Source organism: Trichomycterus rosablanca, chromosome 8 (genome assembly GCF_030014385.1).
Source record: "Trichomycterus rosablanca isolate fTriRos1 chromosome 8, fTriRos1.hap1, whole genome shotgun sequence".
In the NCBI taxonomy this organism is placed as follows: domain Eukaryota; kingdom Metazoa; phylum Chordata; class Actinopteri; order Siluriformes; family Trichomycteridae; genus Trichomycterus; species Trichomycterus rosablanca.
Genome location: NC_085995.1, coordinates 31,901,935 through 31,928,138, shown reverse-complemented (window position 1 = coordinate 31,928,138; position 26,204 = coordinate 31,901,935). Strand labels below are relative to the sequence as shown.

The following is a 26,204-nucleotide window of genomic DNA, read 5'->3' as shown; positions in this document are numbered from 1 at the left end:
CCATTCATCAACCATCGTACAGAAACCATCGTGAAAGCTCTTCATGACCTAAAATAACATCATTAACGTTGTGCATCATACATACGATGTAATTTTGCTGATTGAAATATTTACTTTAAAAAGATAATTCAACCCGGTCACATCTGAGTCGATTCTATCAGCAAGTTATATAAACTCCTGGTTCACTTTGGTAAATCGTAAGTGGTTCTTACTTGTGATGTAGATGAGAACAGAAAACGTTACAGAGCCAATCAGAGGCAAAAGTTTATTCATTACCAAATTCGTTAGTTCAGGATCATCTGCTGAACTTTTAGGATCATCAGAAAACTTTTAGCTCCTTAGACGGAACGAGTCTGACTCTGTTACAGATCTGTGGTAATAGCAGTTTAATTAAGCTTTTAAATTAAGCTTTTTAATGTAAGAGAGTCACACAAAATGTTCTGTATTAGTTGGTGTTTATTTAAAACCACAGCATTAATTAATAACAGTAAACACGGAGAGATAACGGAGAAGAGAAACTTACGCTTCACGGGAAATGAATCGACTCGTGAATCACTTTAAGCGATACAGTGAACAGATCATTTCTCTTAAAGGCACAAACACACACACACACACACACACACACACACACACGCTGCTCCGGTTTATCTTCACTGTAAGGCTCTCTTTAAGGTTTTTTCAGACTGAACTGGATAACATTAAACCTGCGTGTGTGTGGTCAGTTAGACTAATGAAATATGTCTGATGTTGTTGTTTGATGAACTTTATTTACTGCTAAATTTGCACACACACCCCTCCCCCCCAACGGAATCGGCTATCGGCCATCGGCCGATATCCCTGAAAGGAGATCGGAGATCGGAATCGGTGCCAAAAACCCCGATCGGTACATCTCTAGTAAAAATGGTGTTTACACTATTCAGAAAAACATGTTACATGATGTTCTTTATGCATGTTGTTTTGCCTAAAATATGGTTCTGATTTATTATTATAAAGAATGAAAATAATATATGTTAAACAGCGTAAATAAAACATTTTAATAATGTTCCTATGACGGTGTAAGACCCGTTATATTTTTTATAGGTGCAACCCTAACAGCCTACCCCTAGGGTAAACACCCACCAAACCCCCCTCCCCCAACAAAAAAAAAACCCACCCTATGTCTTCCGCCAACCCGCCAGCCCAAGGTGTTCCTTATTTCCAGTTCTGAAAGTTGGCAACCCTATCATAATCTTCCACACAATATCTCATAAATCCAGCACACAACCTCTAACTATCTTTCACACAAACTTTCTGTTGCATAATTTCTTCTAATATCCCAGAATTCCTCACACATTATTTTACTTATAATCTTTCACACAATTTCTTACCGCAATCGTATTTAACCTCATATTTTCTACACAGCCTCACATTACAAACTCTTTTTTACCACACAATCACATATTATTGTCCACACAATCATTTTACCACACAACCTCTAATAATCTTTCACACATTTTACCACACAATCACTAATAATCTTTTACACATTTTACCACACAATCACTAATAATCTTTTACACATTTTACCACACAATCACTAATAATCTTTTACACATTTTACCACACAATCACTAATAATCTTTTACACATTTTACCACACAATCACTAATAATCTTTTACACATTTTACCACACAATCACTAATAATCTTTCACACATTTTACCACACAATCACTAATAATCTTTCACACATTTTACCACACAATCACTAATAATCTTTTACACATTTTACCACACAATCACTAATAATCTTTTACACATTTTACCACACAACCTCTAATAATCTTTCACACATTTTACCACACAATCACTAATAATCTTTTACACATTTTACCACACAACCTCTAATAATCTTTCACACATTTTACCACACAATCACTAATAATCTTTCACACATTTTACCACACAATCACTAATAATCTTTTACACATTTTACCACACAACCTCTAATAATCTTTCACACATTTTACCACACAATCACTAATAATCTTTCACACATTTTACCACACAATCACTAATAATCTTTTACACATTTTACCACACAATCACTAATAATCTTTCACACATTTTACCACACAATCACTAATAATCTTTTACACATTTTACCACACAACCTCTAATAATCTTTCACACATTTTACCACACAATCACTAATAATCTTTCACACATTTTACCACACAATCACTAATAATCTTTCACACATTTTACCACACAACCTCTAATAATCTTTCACACATTTTACCACACAATCACTAATAATCTTTTACACATTTTACCACACAACCTCTAATAATCTTTCACACAATTTACCACACAACCTCTAATAATCTTTCACACATTTTACCACACAATCACTAATAATCTTTTACACATTTTACCACACAATCACTAATAATCTTTCACACAATTTACCACACAACCTCTAATAATCTTTCACACAATTTACCACACAACCTCTAATAATCTTTCACACATTTTACCACACAATCACTAATAATCTTTCACACAATTTACCACACAACCTCTAATAATCTTTCACACAATTTACCACACAATCACTAATAATCTTTCACACATTTTACCACACAACCTCTAATAATCTTTCACACATTTTACCACACAACCTCTAATAATCTTTTACACATTTTACCACACAACCTCTAATAATCTTTCACACAATTTACCACACAACCTCTAATAATCTTTCACACAATTTACCACACAATCACTAATAATCTTTCACACATTTTACCACACAACCTCTAATAATCTTTCACACATTTTACCACACAACCTCTAATAATCTTTCACACATTTTACCACACAACCTCTAATAATCTTTCACACATTTTACCACACAATCACTAATAATCTTTCACACATTTTACCACACAACCTCTAATAATCTTTCACACATTTTACCACACAACCTCTAATAATCTTTCACACATTTTACCACACAACCTCTAATAATCTTTCACACAATTTACCACACAACCTCTAATAATCTTTCACACAATTTACCACACAATCACTAATAATCTTTCACACATTTTACCACACAATCACTAATAATCTTTTACACATTTTACCACACAACCTCTAATAATCTTTCACACAATTTACCACACAACCTCTAATAATCTTTCACACATTTTACCACACAATCACTAATAATCTTTTACACATTTTACCACACAATCACTAATAATCTTTCACACAATTTACCACACAACCTCTAATAATCTTTTACACATTTTACCACACAATCACTAATAATCTTTCACACAATTTACCACACAACCTCTAATAATCTTTCACACAATTTACCACACAACCTCTAATAATCTTTCACACATTTTACCACACAATCACTAATAATCTTTTACACATTTTACCACACAATCACTAATAATCTTTCACACAATTTACCACACAACCTCTAATAATCTTTCACACATTTTACCACACAACCTCTAATAATCTTTCACACATTTTACCACACAACCTCTAATAATCTTTCACACATTTTACCACACAATCACTAATAATCTTTTACACATTTTACCACACAACCTCTAATAATCTTTCACACATTTTACCACACAACCTCTAATAATCTTTCACACATTTTACCACACAACCTCTAATAAACTTTCACACATTTTACCACACAATCACTAATAATCTTTCACACAATTTACCACACAACCTCTAATAATCTTTCACACATTTTACCACACAACCTCTAATAATCTTTCACACATTTTACCACACAACCTTTAATAATCTTTCACACATTTTACCACACAATCACTAATAATCTTTCACACATTTTACCACACAACCTCTAATAAACTTTCACACATTTTACCACACAATCACTAATAATCTTTCACACAATTTACCACACAACCTCTAATAATCTTTCACACATTTTACCACACAACCTCTAATAATCTTTCACACATTTTACCACACAACCTCTAATAAACTTTCACACATTTTACCACACAATCACTAATAATCTTTCACACAATTTACCACACAACCTCTAATAATCTTTCACACATTTTACCACACAACCTCTAATAATCTTTCACACATTTTACCACACAATCACTAATAATCTTTCACACATTTTACCACACAACCTCTAATAATCTTTCACACATTTTACCACACAACCTCTAATAATCTTTCACACATTTTACCACACAACCTTTAATAATCTTTCACACATTTTACCACACAATCACTAATAATCTTTCACACATTTTACCACACAATCACTAATAATCTTTCACACATTTTACCACACAACCTCTAATAATCTTTCACACATTTTACCACACAATCACTAATAATCTTTCACACATTTTACCACACAACCTCTAATAATCTTTCACACATTTTACCACACAACCTTTAATAATCTTTCACACATTTTACCACACAATCACTAATAATCTTTCACACATTTTACCACACAACCTCTAATAATCTTTCACACATTTTACCACACAACCTCTAATAATCTTTCACACATTTTACCACACAACCTCTAATAATCTTTCACACATTTTACCACACAATCACTAATAATCTTTCACACATTTTACCACACAACCTCTAATAATCTTTCACACATTTTACCACACAACCTCTAATAAACTTTCACACATTTTACCACACAACCTTTAATAATCTTTCACACATTTTACCACACAACCTCTAATAATCTTTCACACATTTTACCACACAACCTCTAATAATCTTTCACACATTTTACCACACAACCTCTAATAATCTTTTACACATTTTACCACACAACCTCTAATAATCTTTCACACATTTTACCACACAACCTCTAATAATATTTCACACATTTTACCACACAATCACTAATAATCTTTCACACATTTTACCACACAACCTCTAATAATCTTTTACACATTTTACCACACAACCTCTAATAATCTTTCACACATTTTACCACACAACCTCTAATAATCTTTCACACATTTTACCACACAATCACTAATAATCTTTTACACATTTTACCACACAATCACTAATAATCTTTCACACATTTTACCACACAATCACTAATAATCTTTCACACATTTTACCACACAATCACTAATAATCTTTTACACATTTTACCACACAATCACTAATAATCTTTCACACATTTTACCACACAATCACTAATAATCTTTCACACATTTTACCACACAATCACTAATAATCTTTCACACATTTTACCACACAATCACTAATAATCTTTCACACATTTTACCACACAATCACTAATAATCTTTCACACATTTTACCACACAATCACTAATAATCTTTCACACATTTTACCACACAACCTCTAATAATCTTTCACACATTTTACCACACAACCTCTAATAATCTTTCACACATTTTACCACACAATCACTAATAATCTTTCACACATTTTACCACACAATCACTAATAATCTTTCACACATTTTACCACACAATCACTAATAATCTTTTACACATTTTACCACACAATCACTAATAATCTTTCACACATTTTACCACACAATCACTAATAATCTTTCACACATTTTACCACACAATCACTAATAATCTTTCACACATTTTACCACACAATCACTAATAATCTTTCACACATTTTACCACACAACCTCTAATAATCTTTTACACATTTTACCACACAACCTCTAATAATCTTTCACACATTTTACCACACAATCACTAATAATCTTTCACACATTTTACCACACAATCACTAATAATCTTTCACACATTTTACCACACAACCTCTAATAATCTTTCACACATTTTACCACACAATCACTAATAATCTTTTACACATTTTACCACACAACCTCTAATAATCTTTTACACATTTTACCACACAACCTCTAATAATCTTTTACACATTTTACCACACAACCTCTAATAATCTTTTACACATTTTACCACACAATCACTAATAATCTTTCACACATTTTACCACACAACCTCTAATAATCTTTCACACATTTTACCACACAATCACTAATAATCTTTCACACATTTTACCACACAATCACTAATAATCTTTTACACATTTTACCACACAACCTCTAATAATCTTTTACACATTTTACCACACAACCTCTAATAATCTTTTACACATTTTACCACACAACCTCTAATAATCTTTTACACATTTTACCACACAATCACTAATAATCTTTCACACATTTTACCACACAACCTCTAATAATCTTTCACACATTTTACCACACAATCACTAATAATCTTTTACACATTTTACCACACAACCTCTAATAATCTTTTACACATTTTACCACACAACCTCTAATAATCTTTTACACATTTTACCACACAACCTCTAATAATCTTTTACACATTTTACCACACAACCTCTAATAATCTTTTACACATTTTACCACACAACCTCTAATAATCTTTTACACATTTTACCACACAACCTCTAATAATCTTTCACACATTTTACCACACAACCTCTAATAATCTTTCACACATTTTACCACACAACCTCTAATAATCTTTCACACATTTTACCACACAACCTCTAATAATCTTTCACACATTTTACCACACAATCACTAATAATCTTTTACACATTTTACCACACAACATCTAATAATCTTTTACACATTTTACCACACAACCTCTAATAATCTTTTACACATTTTACCACACAACCTCTAATAATCTTTTACACATTTTACCACACAACCTCTAATAATCTTTTACACATTTTACCACACAACCTCTAATAATCTTTCACACATTTTACCACACAACCTCTAATAATCTTTTACACATTTTACCACACAATCACTAATAATCTTTCACACATTTTACCACACAATCACTAATAATCTTTTACACATTTTACCACACAACCTCTAATAATCTTTCACACATTTTACCACACAATCACTAATAATCTTTCACACATTTTACCACACAATCACTAATAATCTTTCACACATTTTACCACACAATCACTAATAATCTTTCACACATTTTACCACACAACCTCTAATAATCTTTCACACATTTTACCACACAATCACTAATAATCTTTCACACATTTTACCACACAACCTCTAATAATCTTTCACACATTCTACCACACAATCACTAATAATCTTTCACACATTTTACCACACAACCTCTAATAATCTTTCGCACATTTTACCACACAATCTTTAATAATCTTTCACACATTTTACCACACTACCTCTAATAATCTTTCACACATTTTACCACACAATCTTTCATAATCTTTCACACATTTTACCACACTACCTCTAATAATCTTTCACACATTTTACCACACTACCTCTAATAATCTTTCGCACATTTTACCACACAATCTTTAATAATCTTTCACACATTTTACCACACAGCTCTTGTAATCTTCCACACAATCTTTTTTATCCATACAATCTCTCATAATTACTTGTTATCTCACACGGTCTGTTTTACAGTCTTTGTTTACACAATATCTCACAGCCTTTGTTGCACTTAGTCTTTCTCACATATTTAACAATCTCTTTTAAAATCTTTTAAATTTTATTAAATTGTTTCTCTCTCAGTTTTATTTCTTTATGTCTTTGTCTTGTACATTCAAGTGTTTTGAGACTAATCTTTGTTGTTAGGCTGCTGAAGCTGCAGTAACCCTGTTAAGAATAATACATGTGAGATGGCATGTTGCTGAGGGCAGGTCAGGACTGAATGCTGAGCAGAGGCTTTTCTTTATTAGGACTTTATAAATTTAGCATTCATATAGGAAGACCTAAATATAGTACTGTTCCAAGTTCTGAGAAAAGGCAGTTTACTCAAAATGTATAACATTACGTCGGAGTGAAGTTGTCAAAATGTGTGACTATACACTGATCAGCCATAACATTAAAACCACCACCTTGTTTCTGCACTTACTGTCCATTTTATCAGCTCCACTTATCATATAGAAGCACTTTGTAGTTCTACAATTACTGACTGTAGTCCATCTGTTTCTCTGCATGCTTTTTTTAGCCTACTTTCACCCTGTTCTTGAATGGTCAGGACCCCCACAGAGCAGGTATTATTTAGGTGGTGGATGATTCTCAGCACTGCAGTGAAAATGACATGGTGGTGGTGTGTTAGTGTGTGTTGTGCTGGTATGAGTGGATCAGACACAGCAGCACTGCTTGAGTTTTTAATCACAGTGTCCACTTACTGTCCACTCTATGAGACACTCCTACCTAGTTGGTCCACCTTGTAGACGTAAAGTCAGAGACGATCGCTCATCTATTGCTGCTGTTTGAGTTGGTCATCTTCTAGACCTTTATCGGTGGTCACAGGACGCTGCCCACGGAGTGCTGTTGGCTGGATGTTTTTGGTTGGTGGTTGGACTATTCTCAGTCCAGCAGGGACAGTGAGGTGTTTAAAAACTTAATCAGCGCTGCTGTGTCTGATCCACTCATACCAGCACAACACACACTAACACACCACCACCATGTCAGTGTCACTGCAGTGCTGAGAATGATCCACCACCCAAAGAATACCTGCTCTGTAGTGGTCCTGGGAGAGTCCTGACCATTGAGAAACAGCATGAACGGGGGCTAACAAAGCATGCAGAGAAACAGATGGACTACAGTCAGTAATTGACCATTTTTAGCACCAGTGTTAGATTATCATTAACTAATTAATTATCATTAGCTTAGGCTGATGTGTAATATATCATACTTGCTATCCTGGGTTTGTGAATTAATAAATGTGTGTGTTGGCCTGCGTTTGATTGGCACCATTCCTGCTTTGTGCACAGTGTTCCTGACCAGTATGGAGAGGTTGGTAAAAATTAAATCGTAATGTTTTTGTACATACCATTTTTAGATCTTATATCCTTTCCATTTGAATTTGAAATATGTTTAAGGGCATTTTGCATAAACATAGTATATTATCCCCCTGAAACTATCCAGAGCAACCTAGTTTTTCTGTTCTGCTTTAGAATAGATTAGAATTGAATGGAATATAATGCCTTTATTGTTTTTTATACATATATTCACATCTTTTTTGCAATGTAATTCCAATCCCCACAAGCTCAGCTTGTTTCAGAAGCTGGGTTCAGAGTGCAATTGAGAGGGTTAAAAGGAACTGAGAGGGTTAAAAGCCTCGCTCAAGGGACCTTGAGACAGTGTCTGCTTGGCAGAGCTTGGATTTGAATCCTTTAACCTTTTGATCGATAGCCCAGTGCCCTAACTACTAAGTGACCAACTACTAAGACTGGGAAACATAAACATTATTATTCAAAAAGTAACCCTGTGTTCTACTTTGTCTGTATGTCTATTATTAATTATTAGTCTTAGCATAATACTGTTCCCTCCTCGATGATTGCCATCTCTGGTAAAAAAAAAAAAAAAAATAGTAAAAAGGGTTATAGGAAATTTACATTTTGGTGAATTAGCTTAATCTTGCACTAAAAAATTAGGAAAATCTACCCTTAAATTTATTCAGAAAAAAATCTTTAAGGTTTTATACCTCACAATTTGTAGAAACAAAATAAAACTGAAGCATATTTCCAAATATATTGCCTCAGGGTGCCTAGGAATTTTACTTTATGTGGTGACACAGAGGTAAAATTCTGGGGGTCGTTCATCAACATGGGACAGACAAGAGAACACAAAATTCAACTAAGGGAAGTGTGCTGGCCTTCAAACGTCAAGAAGGTCTTTCAAGGCCGCTCAGGTGGAGCAGTGGTAAAAAAAACACACACTGGAACCAGAGCTGGGATCTCAAATACATCGTATCGAGTCTCAGCTCTGCCTGCCGGCTGGGCTGAGCAGCCACATGAACAATGATTTGCCTGTTGTTCAGATAGGTGTGGGATTAAGCCGTTTAGGGACTCTCTCATAACTAATGCAGTTACGACCTCTGCTGGCTGATTGATGGTGCCTGCACAGTGATGGGAAAAGAGTGCTGTCAGGGTGTGTCTCTCCGTACACAGAGCTGATCCGCATTGCACTCGTCAAAGTGTAGGTGACAAGATGCATACGGCATGCTGCCTACGTGTCGGAGGGGGCGTGGGTTAGCTTCGTTCTCCTCAATCAGAGCGCGGATCGGCATTGGTGGAGAGGAAGCATGACGCAATCGGGCAATTGGATGCGGTAAAAAGGGAGAAAAAAGAAATGCATAAACAAGCTTCTCAGGTGGCGCAGCGGTAAAGTACGCTAGCTCACCAGAGTTGGGGTTTCGAATACATCGTATCGAATCTCAGCTCTGCCTTCCGACTAGGCTGGGCGGCTGCATGAACAACGATTGGCTGTTGTTCAGGGTTAGAGGGTAAGAAAGTCGGATCATAGGTCCTCATAACTGGTGCGATTGCGGCCCCTGCTGGCTGACTGATGGCGCCTGCACAGGGCTGAGGAATAATGCTGATGGGGGTGTGGCCCTCCGTACACAGTGCCCGTCAGTGTATGAACTCGACTCGTGCAGGTGAAAAATGCAATCTGTACTGACTGTGCGTACGGGAGGGGGCGTATGTCAGTTGAGAGGCGTCCTCAGTCAGCGGTGAAGGGTCGAATCAGTATAGACGACACATTCAGGGTAATTGTACATGACTGGGGGATAAAAATTGGGGGTAAAAAGAGGGGAAAAAATATTAATAAAAAAAAATGCATAAACAAAAAAAATTTTCAAAAAATAATAATAAATAAGGTCTTTCAAAAAAGCCATTAGCCTGAATTTGCCTGTATCTACTGCAAAAATAAGGAAGCTTCAATCAAATAAAACTGTCAGCTGCCAATTATTTTGATGGGACTGTATATTGGATTGAGTATTTATGAGTTAGTGTACTTGATATATTACTTTAACACACCAGACTCTGTCACACTTTTACCATATGAGCCACTTTACAGTTTTGCTGAATGAATCCAAATGCATTCTGTTTGTAACACTTGTGATAAACACTCACACATTTCGAGGCTTGTAAAATAAATGAACGACACAAATCACCCTGACGGTTATGCGTCTGATGCTGCAGAGGAGGAGGAGGAGGAGGAGGAGAGGCAGGTGGTGATGGAGGGGCAAATGCTGGAGCTTTCTGAACTCTTAGCCTTATATAGATTCTGAACTGGTGCCAGTGGATCATTGTACTGGAGATGTCAAAAGAAAATCTATGATCAGATCAGCAGTGGTTTCAGCAGAACTGGGTGCAGTGAGAATGAAGAACATACTGTCTGAACCTTTTTCTAGGTTTAAAACAATTACACTAAAATAGCACTGGCTTTTAATGACTTCTGCTGACAAAATGCTTCATGTTACAGTAGAGTTCTTAAAATACGTCTTTAGCTTGTTTTAAATTTAATGATAAAAATAAAAGCTGCAAGCAAAATGGAAAGTAAGAGAACCAAGAACTATTTTATTAATAGCTCAGGTGAGGCAGCGACCTATTATGCTAGCTTGGAGATCTGGACTTTGGGTGGGGTGGGGTGGTTGGGTTTTGGGTTTTGGTGTGTGTGTGTGTGTGTGTGTGTTGGTGTGTAGATGGGGGGTTGAAGCAGGGAGGTTGGAAGTTGGCCGAAGCCTTGCAAGCAACTGCTGCATCCCTGACCTGTACATTTAAATCCAAATTTACAGTTAATTCAGTAGTTTATTTACACATGCAAGGAATTTAAAGCCTCTGAGTCTATAGCATTACAAGGCCCACTTGACTCTAGATAGTGTCACACATGTTCCACCAGCTTCTAATATTTGGCAGACCTGTATTTAGTTAGTTCTTGGATTGCATGAGGTTACAGTTTGGGGCTTCATCCACTTTTTCTTGGCAAGAAAGTGCTGTTCTGAGTGCTGTTATTAATGCAATAAAACTTTGTATATAGAGAAGTATTTGTATACAGAGAAGTCCAGCTTTAATCACAATTACTAACTATTTATCAAAAATAGCCAGTAATTAGAATGCAAGAATAATTTTAAATAATCAAAGACATCAAAGGTCAAAAACCCTAAAAGAAATAAAAAATAATGATCTTTGAAATTAGTACCTGTGCCTGTTCTTACACCTTGTCCTTGTCTTTTTTGTTCAATCTACACTCATTGGCCACTATATCAGGCTTTATTGTCTATTTTATGAGCTTCATCTACCAAATATATATGGTAGGTGTAGCTCAAGAAATGGGCAATAATTGGTGTACCTAATAAAGTGGCCAGTAAATGTATTTGTAACAAAATTAATTCAGTTATTTATCTTTTGTTTTATAATTTTTTTAACATGACAGTTTATAATTTGTAGTCTCATTTTTTTGTAGGACTCCCAAGAACCCAAAACAGAAGATCATTAAGCGGGTCATCGCTCTTGAGGGAGACTTCATCAAGTAAGTTTACTTATTTTAGTAAAATAATTGTTATTTTGATGTAAATGCTCTTTTATCAGACTGGTTTTGGTATTTAATAAGATGTTCTTTTGTGCAAGTATGTTTGAACGTCTTAAACAGGGACTGTCTCGAAGTCAAATAGGTCTTTGATTATTATCTGTGGAAACGTATCCTCTGAAGCACGGATAAACAGTTCTAGTTTTAAAGCCTGTGTGGCTTGTTGATTTACAGTTGGGCTTTTGTTGCTACTAGTCCAAGGCAGCTTTGGCAGAAGGAGAACTTCAGAAAAATGACTTTATTTGTCATATATACATCTACACGTGTAAAGTACAATGAAATTCTTTTTTTGCATATACCAGCTTGTTTGGAAGCTGGGGTCAGAGCGCAGGGTCAGCCATTGTACAGCACCCCTGAAGCAGACCGGGTTAAGGGCCTTGCTCAAGAGCCAAACAGTGGCTGCATAGCAGAGCCTGGATTTGAACCCACAATCTTCCGACTGATAGCTCTACCCACTAGGTTATCACTGTCTCACAGGGACAGCTAACAAACAAACATGTTGGGAAAGGTCAAACTGTATGCCATGTTGCATTTAAATGAAAGTTTTATTTACCTTAAACCTTCAACGGCAGAAATCACTGCAAATACACATAACATAAATCTAGATCATGTAAGGAATTAAACTTGAGAAAAACCAAGCCAAAGTAAACACCTCATAAAAGTGACACCAGGCAGTAACATTAAAGGACATAAAATGCAACTATTTCATATAATATATAAATAAATTATTAGTTGATTCCGACTCATGGCAACCATATGAATAGTACGTTCTCCAGAACATCTCATGTTTGAGTCTTCATGCTTCAAAATTGGCAAAATGCTTGGTTCTTCTCATAATGAGTCCAAAATAAGAATTCTTTACTTAAAATGTATTAAAAAAAGGAGCTTAGGTGGCAAAGCGGTTTAATGCACTAACCCACCACTGCTGAGACGGTGCAACTGTGTCTCTGCTGGCTGTTTAAGGCGCCTGCATGAGGGATGGTTGATTCATGGATAGCAATGTGTATACTCTGTCCATACGCAATACTGCTATCTGTGAGCCCCCATTACTGGCAGGTGAAAAGAAGTAGCATTCAACGAATTGTGCATGATAGTCGGCGGATCTCCTCTGTGGAGGAAGTTACAGTCATGGAATTGGACACGACTAGATTGGGAGGAAAAAATGGATTAAAAATTTAGAAGCATAAATAAGTCTCCATTTGTAAACTTAATGTGCAGTATTGAATGAGTATTGAATTTCCTGTATTAAGTATTTAGAGCGAAAAGCACATAAAATCCGTGATCATGTTCAATAACCCAGAGCTAAATGGCCCGGGCTCTGAATGCACATTAGGGCTCACAGCACTCGTTTAATCACCCATGCTCATCAGTGTCACATCCCAAGGTGATCTTTAGATCTACAACTGAAATGGCAGTTCTGATGGCTCAGTGAAACTGATTACCTTCTGGATGGTTTTCAGATATGAGGGGGAGTTTGGCAGAAATAGACGCTCGTTTTTCCCCTCACAATGGCAGAGAGGCGTGTTTTAATGACTCCTCAGATCCTAACAATTGACAACAGTGTCATTTACTAAAGGTTCCATATGTGCACCTTTTTCACAACATTATCTTCAGAAACTTACATAACACTTTATTTTAGGGCATAATTGCACAGAAAGTTCCAAAATGGCAATAACCCTTAACTGATGACACTTTAGTGTCTATTTAAAAAGGAATTTCAGTGTTTTTTAAAAGTCCATCATAATTTTTACATGAAATGGGGTCATAATGTTTACAATGCAGGGGTAATTATTATACCATTGATCTTTATTTCTGTTACGAGGTACTGGTGACTCGGTGGGTAACAGTCACCTCACAGTAAGAAAGTTTTGGGTTTGATTCCCAAGTGGAGCAGTCTGGGTCCTTTCTGTGTCCGTTTCCTCGAGGAGCTCTGGTTTCCTCCCACAGTCCAAAAACGTGTAAGTGAGGTGAACTGCAGATACAAAATTGGCCATGATGGTGTTTGACATTGAACTTGAACTAATGAATCATGTGTGACCTAAAATGACCTGTCCTGTAATAAATGTAACCAAAATTAACATTAAAATCCTAAATTCCAGAAACAGTATCTGGACTTTTGCTGTTAACTGTTATGCATAACAAAGCAGGCTATTTTTATTAATAAAAAATACTTGGTGCCTTTTCATTCATGCCTCATGTATTTTAAATTGAGCTGTCAGTCAGCCAGCATCATATAAAATAAAATAAAATATTTTTGCTATTTTATTTACGCATTGTCTACCTTTTTCTCCCTAATCAGCATATTAGTCTCTCCGTGCTGGGGACCCTGATTGCATCCGAGGAGGGTATATTTGCCTGACACACGCTCCCTCTAATGCATGTACAGTCCTCGACCCCTTCTTATTCGCCCATACCTTGGTGGATTTGCACATGTGGCCAGTCTTGCACTGATCTTCGTGTTCCTTCACTTCTGTACAGGCCCCTCAGGGTAATAACCAGGGGCCCTACACAGCGTTGAAGACCCCACCCCCTTATTAGTCTGGTCTTTTCTCACACAGCAGACTAGTGGCCAATTCTGTCTGCTGCAGGCACTGCCAATTGTGCCTGCTAGCCAACTTAATATTCACTAGAAAACTGAATCTATGATTATGATCATGATGAATTTTTATATTATTTATGAATTAGTGAGCAAACCAGGTGCAAGACCTCATTTTTTAAACTCACAGCCCATGATCTGCACAGTCTCTTGCTTTATGTATTTTAAATCCAGCAGTCTTTGATCCAAGATTTATGTACAGAGAATCGAGTACAAACCTGAACTGGATAGAAATTAAAGAGGCATTGGGCATGTGTCAGGGGGAATTCTCTGATTCTTAATTTGTGTTAAGATGGGAATTTGTGTGTGTGTATGTGTGCAAGTGTGTATGTATTTAGGCCTTATATAAGTGCTGGTTGTATTTATGTAACTATATTTTCTTTACACCTGAGTAGAACAGCTGTGACTCAGTATTGCGAAAATTGAGGCCTTTAATGTAAAGTGTGAATGAAAATCTAAGGACATCATTTATTTCCATTTTATCAAACCAATTAGAGTATGTGAATTCAGAAGCAGCCCATCTGTATGATACTGAATTTGTTTTGTGGAACCTTGTAAATCACCAAGCAATCACATGCGAGGGAGCAATATCACATCAAAACGAGCGCTGTGATGCTGGATAGCAGCTCGGCTGTATTTATCTTTCAGCTCCGCCAGTGAAAATATGATGGTTATGATTCCATTAGTTAAAAAGAGCGTTGCCAAGCAACACATCAACTGCTCCCTACTGCAGGTTAGAATCAGTATTCCTGATTAGTACAGATCAAACATCCCAGTGCTTTTCTTTCTCATCCCTAATCTGAAAGATTTGTGGGTGTGCTTCACGCCTGTTTATGGAAACCATCTAGAAGTCTTATTATTGTGCAGGATGTACTGTATGTGCAAGTGTAAAAATCTATGCACAATTTTGTTGTTACACTTGCAGTCAGTCAGCTAACTTAATACCAGAAACCCTTGGTCAGTGATTATAACGATGACTTTTCTCATCATTTCATTTTATATTATTTAAAAACTCTGGCTGGTTATCGTGCTTTAAACCAGATCAGGACACTCTGCTGGGAATTATTACCTACATTAGCCACTTGGGCGGCACGGTGGCTATAAGGGTATCACTGTCGCCTCACAGCAAGAAGGTCCTGGGTTCGATCCCCAGGTGGGACAGTCCGGTCCTTTCTGTTTGGAGTTTGCATGTTCTCCCCGTGTCCGCGTGGGTTTCCTCCGGGTGCTCCGATTTCCTCCCACAGTCCTAAGACATGCAAGTGAGGTGAATTGGAGATACAAAATTGTCCATGACTGTTCGATATAACCTTGTAAACTGATGAACCTTGTGTAATGAGTAACTACCGTTCCTGTCATGAATGTAACCAAAGTGTAAAACATGATGTTAAAATCCTAATAAACAAACAAGCATTAGCCACTTTAAACCCATCATCATTGCTTTAAGCTGCTCAAATTGCGCTAACCCACTAGCCCATCCAGGCTTCGACTCCCCAGTGGTGCTATCGGCCATTCGGGTATTTATATTTATAAAATTATCGCCTATGTCTGAGCTCGGGTCTGGCCAAGGCCCCACGATGGATTGTCGTTCTGTCCGGGGTCTGTTCCTGCATTTTGCCAAGTGATTCCAGGGAAGCCGGACCCACCGACCCCTGACCAGGATAAAGCCGTGGTAAAACATGAAAATGAAATAAAATCATTGCTTGGTTTTATGATTAGATCATTCTTTAGGTCATGACATGATGGTAGACGTGTTCTTTATCAGGAATTATTTAGCCAAACACTCAAACACACTCTTTACCTGCTTGGGTGATTGCTTAATGTTTAAGAAATAGTTTTTCAGGGCTTTCTGAATTATGTAATTCATTAACATATTTTATATCAAGGAGTAAAAATAGGTAAGTTACTTACAAAATACAGTCATTATAAAAGTTAATTAGCTTTTGTAAGTCTTTTAATTTGTACTTCAGTTATATTTCACTGGTGTAGTAAACGACTCCAAGTTCAAAAAAATTCAGAAGCAAAAATGTCAATTTTTTACACTATATTTTCATGGTCACATATTTATTTATTTGTTTTTAAGGTCATGTTTTATAGTACAATTCATGACAGGACTGGTAGTTCCAGGATACACATGATTCATCCGCTCAAGTAAAACATCATCACGGGCAATTTTGTATCTCCAATTGACCTAACTCACATGTATTTGAACTATGGGAAGAAACCAGCGCTCATTAAGGAAACCCACACAGACACAAGGAGAACATGAAATCCACACAGAAAGGACCAGGACTGAAACCAGGATTTTCTCGCTGTGAGGTGACAGTGCTTCCCATTGTGCCACCATCATTGAGGAAAACTGTTGACCTCCCTCTTTCTGCACGGCTACTAGTGCCTGGTAGATGTCTGACAACTTGAAAGCTCTAATTTCAGTGATGGTGGGCTAGCGCATTAGACCACAACACCAAACGGGCACCTTAGGGTGGTTAGAAATGTTGCCTAAGGTTTAATTTGTATTTAAAAAACGAAATTTTGGATTCTCAACCCTGAAATAAACCCCTAAAACCTACTAGCAGGTAGGTCCAGACATCCTGTACATTCCTACATACATTTAAGTTTAGGTTTAATTAGTTTTACTAAATAGTTTACTGTAGTTTTTAAATTATATGCTTTTTGTTGAATAATCAAATGAAAAATAATCTGTCAAAAAAGCAGTATGTTAACACTGATGATTTTCTGTTTCTATTTACCTTGTAAGCAGCTTGTCTGTACATTTCTGTGTAAGCTTATTTTGACTTTAATGACAGTATATTTCTAAATTCCACACTACATTGATTTACATATTGAGCATTAATTAGACAGTAGTGCTTTCTCAGTGAAACAGGTTATTGACTGTTAGGCTTTACGTTAGACAAAAGCTTTAACATTGTGTCTAATGGCCCAAAAACCCTTCACTTGTTTTTGTTGTTGTTTACAAGGAAATAAAGGAATCCTGTTCTTTAGGGTTCTTGTAGCATGGTAAGTGGGGAAGGTGATTGTGCTCTCTGTGATCAATGCAGATCAGCATTAGTGCCTCCCATCCTTGCAGCTGTAACAGCCTCTACTGTTTTGGGAAATATTTCCACAGGATTTGAGTGACTATGGGATTCTGGGCCTATTCAGTCAAAAGATTATTTGTGCCTGGCTCACAATTGATCGTTCAGTTCATCCCCGAGGTGTTCAGTGGGGTTCAGTCAGGGCTCTTTTGGAAGCTTATAATTTTATACATTTATTTTACACGCCTGTTTACCTGAACTCAGTAATTAGGAGGGGTACACCCATAACTCACCAAGTTTTTACACCAAATACAACATTAGATTTGTGCAGATGAGGGGGAAAAAACAGCTGGGCCCGGCTGATAATTACAATAACAGGGAAAACCCTGGTATGGACAGAATGGGTGTCGAGATGTGCATAATAATTTCAATAGTGCCTCACCGGCTTCATAAGCCATATCCCTACTTACTGTAAACTCAGTAGTAATTGCAGATGTGTGTTTAATGTAGCATGGGATGACAGTCTGTCCTCCTTCCGCTGCTCGTATTGGAGGCCTCCTGGCCCCCATCCAATTAGACCCGAGCTGTCCCAGAGAACCACTCCAGATATGAGCTATCAGCACATCTCACACTCATCTCATCTGGAAAAACAAATATTGTCCTCTGTATGCCGGTCTCGAATTTAGGTCCACAATGAAAGCTCATGGCGAGCAGGATATTGCTTTTTATTTTGCATAATACATCAGACCTTTAACAAGAGTCGGGTGTCACAAAGGCATGCTTAGTTTTCTCATAATTGTAAACAAAAGTTTTGAGGTGATGAGTTATAGTGCATTTCTTCTACAGGTATACAGGAGGTAAATATCATTTCAGCTTGTTTTAATTTTTTTATTAGGACTTTGGGATATAAGAACCGTTACCTGAGGGTTCCAGATGGACACTTGTGGATCGAGGGTGATCATCATGGTAATAGCTTTGACAGCAATACTTTTGGCCCAGTAAGTCTTTTATTTCTTTCTCATATACACATTCATATATACATGGATTATTAATACCAGGGGTGTTAATCTTTCTGGACCTGGAATACACTCTGCTTGTCTTATATTTTTATTTATGATTCTTCTGCATATTTACCTTTTGATTTCTAACAGAGTTTTGGCACAAGTTGATTTTTTGGAGACCCTTTTAATTCCTACGAGATTCTGCACAGGTGTCTCTTCTGCCAGTCAGGGTCCTTACACAGCGTATGAAGAACCACCCACCCACACATAGTCCGGCCCCCACCCTGCAGATACGGTGGCCAATTAGTATCTGCTGCAGGCACTGCCAATTATGCCCGCCCGATGACGCCCAGCCGACCGGTGGCAACACCGAGTTTCTAACCGAGGAGTTTAGAAACTCTGTGCTGGTGTGCTAGCAGAATATCCCGCTGCGCCACCTGGGTACTAGCTTTCAAGACCCTTGATTTAAAAAGTTCAAATACCTTTTTTCCCCTAAAAACGAGAAGGTGCAATATAGAGAACAATGGATTTTCTGCATCCTCTGGGTATTGTTTCTTTTGTGTAATGGGCCAGTCCCAATTTGATGGTCTTAACAATAAATTAACGTCAATAAATGAACTTAACAAATGATAAGAATTGAAACAAATACACTCCAAGACTTAACAAATGATTCACTGTGCCCCCATTTGCTACATAACCTTTGTTACAGAATTGCTTTGGAAAAACAGTAGCTTAGGCAGTTGTAGCCTAGCGGTTAAAGTACTGGACTAGTAAGCAATTGTTGGGCCACTGCCGGGCCCTTGTGCAAGGCCCTTAACCCTCAATTGATTAGATTGTATACTGTCTCTTTGGATAAAAGCATCTGCTAAATGGCAAAAATGTAAATGTAAAACAATGGAAATTAATTAATATAGTTTCCTTGTACGCAAAAGTAACAATTACAAAATTTTGATAGAAAATAAACTTCAAATCTCCAATATCAACTACATAACTTTTTACAGGTAACTGGAGGTCCTGTTTTCCCAGGACATAATTTGTAGCCTGGCTATTGTAAATCACCTCACACCATTTATTTTACCTTAAGACTGCAGAGATGTGAAAAAGTTTCAAGAACTCCTGGCTTTTTCCAGAAATTTCCAAGACCATTTAGTTTTTCTGGAGAGTTTGCAGACTTTGATTTCTCTACATGCTTCAGAAGGGGCTGGAAGTATTTCATTCCTCTGAAGTTTTCAAGACCTTTGATTTAACCTTTTTCCCCAAAAAAATAAATAAATAAGTAAATAAGAAAGAAAGTGCATAAAACGTAGAGACCAATAGGTTTTCTGCATCCTTCGGGGTATTGTTTATAGCACGGCCATGCTAGGTCACCTCATTTGTTCTGTACAGTATATTACGGCTACAAAGAGACGAACCCTCAGATGCATTATTGAGTACAACAGTGATGGGGTTTTTTTTTTTGGGGGGGGGGGGTTTGCTCTTTTTTATTCCTATTTGCTTAAACTTTGCTGTGCAGTTTTAGTATCTGTAGAAATATTTTTCTTATGAAGCTGTAACATTTTGTGCCAAACGTTTTTGCAGACACTTACATTTGTGTCTAATTTCCAAGCTTTTAGAGCCATAGCACGATGATGTGAGTGAGGAGACGTCAGTGCTGAATTTGTCCTTTGGCTTATTTTTAAATGATAGTTCTGTCTAAAAGCAAACGAATAAGCGTCTCTTTTATTACTGTTGCACATCTTTTTCTCAGAGTGCTTGCTGTGCTTTTCTGCAAACAAACCGGAACGTACAGCGGTGTGTATGATGTACTTGCCAAAGCGCTGTCAGGTCGTTTATCACTAGAGAAATATTCCTGCTGGATGAATCAGGCAGTTTGTTTTTGCGGTTTTACTGTGGGCTGCAGGTTCACCTTGACTTGATGCATTACGGGGTGAGATGGGGTCTGTAGGGTGAGCAGAGACATTTTTTTTTTCAGAATGAAAGTAAATCGCTGCCTTTTATATTACACTGTGCTTTTTAAAAAGGGTGTAATTGAAGGTGGGTTCAGCGAGAGAGCTGGGTGAGAGAAAGCATCAAACGAAAGTACAAAGGTTTTAAACAGAAGAGGTCTAAAATCTCACAAAATTGCTGCTTATCTAAACTGAATGAGCAGAATGGCTTTACATAATTTACTGTGCATACAAAATACTGTATGTTACTTCTCAACATGAATCATATAAAAAGAAAACACATGACAACACAGACAGAGTCAAAACATGCAGTAAATAACTGCAGCAGTCAGTCAATAACAGAAGCAGATATGAGGTGCAAATAGCAGCAAAAATGAGGTGCAAAATTTGTAATTGTGTGAGTTCTTAGGGGCTGGGGTGGGGGTGTCCAGAGGGGGTGATGGAGGAAGCTCTGGGGAAGAAGCTGTTCCTCACTCTGCTAGTCCGAGTTTTTATTGTTCTATCTCTGTCCTGAAGGCAGGGGAACAAACAGTCTGTGACCTGGGTGGGTGGGATGTTTAGTAAGCTGCTGGCTTTATGAAAAGTCCTGGCATTACACAGCATTTTCTTTATCAGGTTTTTTTAAACGCTACTGTGACTGTTCACTTCTAAACCTTGAAAGATTGAAACAATAGTTTCTGAAAATAGTTTCTTTTATTTTTGATATGTTTATGTTTTGTCGTACTCCAGAAGGCTTGTGTTATTTGTTAAACGGCCAGTTGGCTGCAATTTTAAAACGTATGTAATATTTGAGTAAACAGTCTTCATTTTTTTCCCATCTATCTTTGTTTTATATGGTTGTGGTGGTGCGTTGTTGTGTTTTATGTTGACAGTGTGTTTACCTGACAATGCAGCTTTAACCAGACTATAATATTTCGTTCTTTTTTAATTCCCCTGGTGGAAAACACAGGCTGTCTAGCAAATTATATATGTTTTTTAAATAAATGCATGACTTACCCAGAATTCACTCTGGTTGTGTTGCATGCGTTGTGCCCACATCGCATCAACAGTACATACAAATGAAAGCAATCTGCTGTGCCTTGAATTGAAGGTGGGAGGTATTACTTCTAGCTGTGGTTGTATATATTAGCATATGTAGATATCTTTGGATACTTGATTTTTCATTTAATTTCTTTTCATGTTTTACCACTGCTTTATCCTGGTCAGGGTCTTAGTAGGAAGTCTTCCCTGGATTTACTGGGCGCAATGCAGTAACACACCCCAGACAGGAAGGCAATACATTGCAAGGTCTCGGCCACCCCCACCCTGATCCCCCTCTATGCACACATATCGAGTCATGTCTGTATGTAGACGCCTGACTGGCTGATAGCATCCTGGCAGCATACTTGATTAAAAAAATACAAAAGTTTGTTTTAGATAGATACACTGATCAGCCATAACATTAAAACCACCTCCTTGTTTTTACACACATTGTCCATTTTATCGGCTCCACTTACCATATAGAAGCACTTTGTAGTTCTACAATTACTGACTGTAGTCCATCTGTTTCTCTGCATGCTTTGTTAGCCCCCTTTCAGGCTGTTCTTCAATGGTCAGGACTCTCCCAGGACCACCACAAAGTAGGTATTATTTGGGTGGTGGATCATTCTCAGCACTGCAGTAACACTGATATGTTGGTGGTGTGTTAGTGTGTGTTGTGCTGGTATGACTGGATAAGACATAACAGTGCTGATGGAGTTTTTAAACACCTCACTGTCACTGCTGGACTAAGAACAGTCGACCAACCAAAAAAATCCAGCCAACAGCGCCCCGTGGGCAGCGTCCTGTGACCACTGATGAAGGTCTAGAAGATGACCAACTCAAACAGCAGCAATAGATGAGCGATCGTCTCTGACTTTACATCTACAAGGTGGATCAACTAGGTAGGAGTGTCTAATAGAGTGGACAGTGAGTGGACACAGTATTTAAAAACTCCAGCAGCACTGCTGTGTCTGATCCACTTATACCAGCACAACACACACTAACACACCACCACCATGTCAGTGTCACTGCAGTGCTGAGAATGTTCCACCACCCAAATAATACCTACTCTGTGGTGGTCCTGTGGGGGTCCTGACCATTGAAGAACAGGGTGAAAGCAGGATAAAAAGGTATGTAGAGAAACAGATGGACTACAGTCAGTAATTGTAGAACTACAAAGTGCTTCTTTATGGTAAGTGGAGCTAATAAAATGGACAGTGAGTGTTGGAACAAGGAGGTGGTTTTAATGTTATGGCTGAACAGTGTAGATAGATACTTTCTTTATCCCGAGGGAAATTATTGTTATTATTAATTAATTATTAATTGTTATTAATAATAAATTAATAATAATATTTAATTACATATTAAAATAAATAAAATAAATTAATTAATTAATAGTAAATAGTAAATAAATAGTTATTAATTAATTTATTTGTATTTTTTTTTTTGCTTTAGTAAAGTTTATGAATATTTAATGAGAATTTATGATGTTTTTTTTTGTCCAGGCAGTTTTAGTTTTTTAAATATTCTAATTCATCCAGATAAAAAACTTCCAATCCAAATGTGATTTTTATTAATTGGTAAAAACATACATGTTGCCTTTATATAGAGTTTACACTTTTTGTGGACACATTAAATATACAGTGCATAAAACAAGCACAACTGGATGGCACATAAAATGAAACAGTGTGGATTAAAACGTTTATTGGGTATAACTTGCTACAATGATCATACGTTTTTTTATAAAAATGATCAAAACAATAATTAAATAACAGGTTAGGAGATGTCCAGCCTGGACAGCATGTCTGATTGTATTTTTAAAGCATAGCTTTGACAGGAACTGAGTTTGTTTGGATTTTACTGGTTTCTTCTAGAAGATTTTTGCCGTGAAATCTCTTTACCCAAAAAAAGCTTAGATGGCAAACTGATCACTGAACTGTGCTTCCTTTTGGACAAATGGTTCACGTGATATTCTGTTAGGACACTCATATACCTCATTTTTACTTTAATACAAAACTTAGTCACGGCCTAATATGAATTATCTGAGTGTTTGAGAGGTCTGTGCTTCGGGTTTAGCCACAATACCAAACCGTAGCACTGCGGCTGCTCACCAAATCCAAAGCTTAGTGGAGAGACCCCAGCATCCTTTAGCCGTCAGTTCAGCTGATCCTTTCCAGCCAGGCCAGGTATTTACAGAAAGCCTCCAAATGGAACTGTTGTGTGGGCGGTAAGCTCTAAAGCTTTGTCTGGCTTTCTGTGTGACCCAAAACCTCTATTCCCGCTTGCGGAAATAAATTACTTTATATAGAATTAGGTCTAATTGATCCTCAAAGCTCAAAAATCTATCTATCTATCTATCTATCTATCTATCTATCTATCTATCTATCTATCTATCTATCTATCTATCTATCTATCTATCTATCTATCTATCTATCTATCTATCTATCTATCATAATAATAATAAAAATAAACCAAAATAATAACCTGCAGTTCTATTTAAAAGTTTACCTTTACCTGTATGGAACATTTATGTCATGACAGTCCTGGAATTTTAACAATTTCACTTATTTTGACTAAAAAACCTTCATGGTTTAAGTTCGGACATTTAGGTGGAAATTGCACTTGCCCACTAATTCTGAGAGCCAGGGTTCGAATCCCTGTCTGTGCTGTCAGCATGTTGGGCATAAATACATGATTGGTAATGAGGCCGCTGGCCCAGGACCCGCAATGGATTGACGTTCTGTCTGGGGTGTGCTACTTCCTTGTGCCCAGTGATTCTGAGGAAACTAGACCCACCACGACCCTGGGCAACATAAAGCAGTGGTCAAATATGAAAATAATGATGATGTGTTAGATTAAACAGTTGGACAGTGTTGGACTAGAAGGCATGTCTCACAATCATCGTTCCAGTTCATTCCAAAAGTGCACAGTAGGAACAATTCAAGTCAAATGTATTTATATAGCAGTTTTTACAATAGATATTGTCTAAAAGCAACTTTATAGCATCCAGACCGACAGACCAAAAACCTCAATCGAGAGTAGCATGAGATTTGACACTTCTAATTATTACAGCATAACTAAAACGGAGAGCGAGCAGGTAACACAAGTCATGAGGGCTTTCACAGGACATCAGCACCCACCTCCCTCACTGTCAACAAACCTGAGTGATCGGACAAGAGAGACAGAATGACAGCAAGACAACATCCCTGATCAGCACAAATTTCTATGACCTAGAACCCCTAAGCTCTGCGCCTTTGTCTAGTCGGAAGAGTCATGCTGGAAGAGGAAAGGGCCTTCCTTAAACTGTTGCCAAAGTTGGAGGGTTATAATTTACTTTCGAATTTAATAATTACAAAGGGTGTTAAAATATTTGGTCATTTAATGCATGGGAACTGAACCAGTCATCCAAAACGAGACAGCTATTGAACAGTAAAACAGATTTTTATAGAATGATCAGTGGTTTTGTTTATCTTGTTAAAATTTGCTTATTTTTTCGTACGCTCAGTTAACATTACTGTTTTTTACAGGTCTCTCTTGGGCTCCTGCATGGCAGAGCTTCTCACATCATCTGGCCACCGAACCGGTGGCAGAGGATCAAACCATCTGTTCCTCCCAACCGCGAACCTCTTCTCAACTGGGGAGGCTCATCAGAAGATGAAGAAAAATGATTTTTTATTTCATACACAATCAGAATGTTTATATGCAGGACCATGATATAGACTGGATTATGTGTTCATTGAAAATGAAGTCGTGGTTATTGAATAGTCCAAAAAATTTGATTTCTGGGTGTTTTTGTAAATAAAATGTCTGCATTTTTATAAATTCCTGCTCTATTTGCAGTATAATAATGGAGTTCTGATTACTGGTAGAACTTACATTTAGTGAATTGGATTTTTTTTTTCTTTTTTTCCCCCAATTTTCTCCCCTAATCTGGTCGTGTCCAATTACCCTGATTGTGTCCTCTATACTGATTCGACCCTTCACCGCTGACTGAGGACGCCTCTCAACTGACATACGCCCCCTTCGGCACATACAGTCAGTACAGACTGCATTTTTCACCTGCACGAGTCGAGTTCATACACTGACGGGCACTGTGTACGGAGGGCCACACCCCCATCA

General features: G+C 37.1%; 1 protein-coding gene across 1 annotated transcript in view; it reads left to right on the top strand.

Annotated features, from left to right (window-relative positions):
- The window catches only part of immp2l (inner mitochondrial membrane peptidase subunit 2), a 176,100-nt gene extending 150,236 nt beyond the window's left edge, over positions 1–25,864 (top strand). The window contains exons 4-6 of the mRNA XM_063000062.1: positions 12,368–12,433; positions 19,014–19,116; positions 25,613–25,864. Of these exons, the coding sequence (XP_062856132.1) occupies positions 12,368–12,433; positions 19,014–19,116; positions 25,613–25,753 (310 nt within the window). The 3' untranslated portion in view covers positions 25,754–25,864. The remainder of the gene's footprint in view (positions 1–12,367; positions 12,434–19,013; positions 19,117–25,612) is intronic.
- Positions 25,865–26,204: the final 340 nt, after the last annotated feature.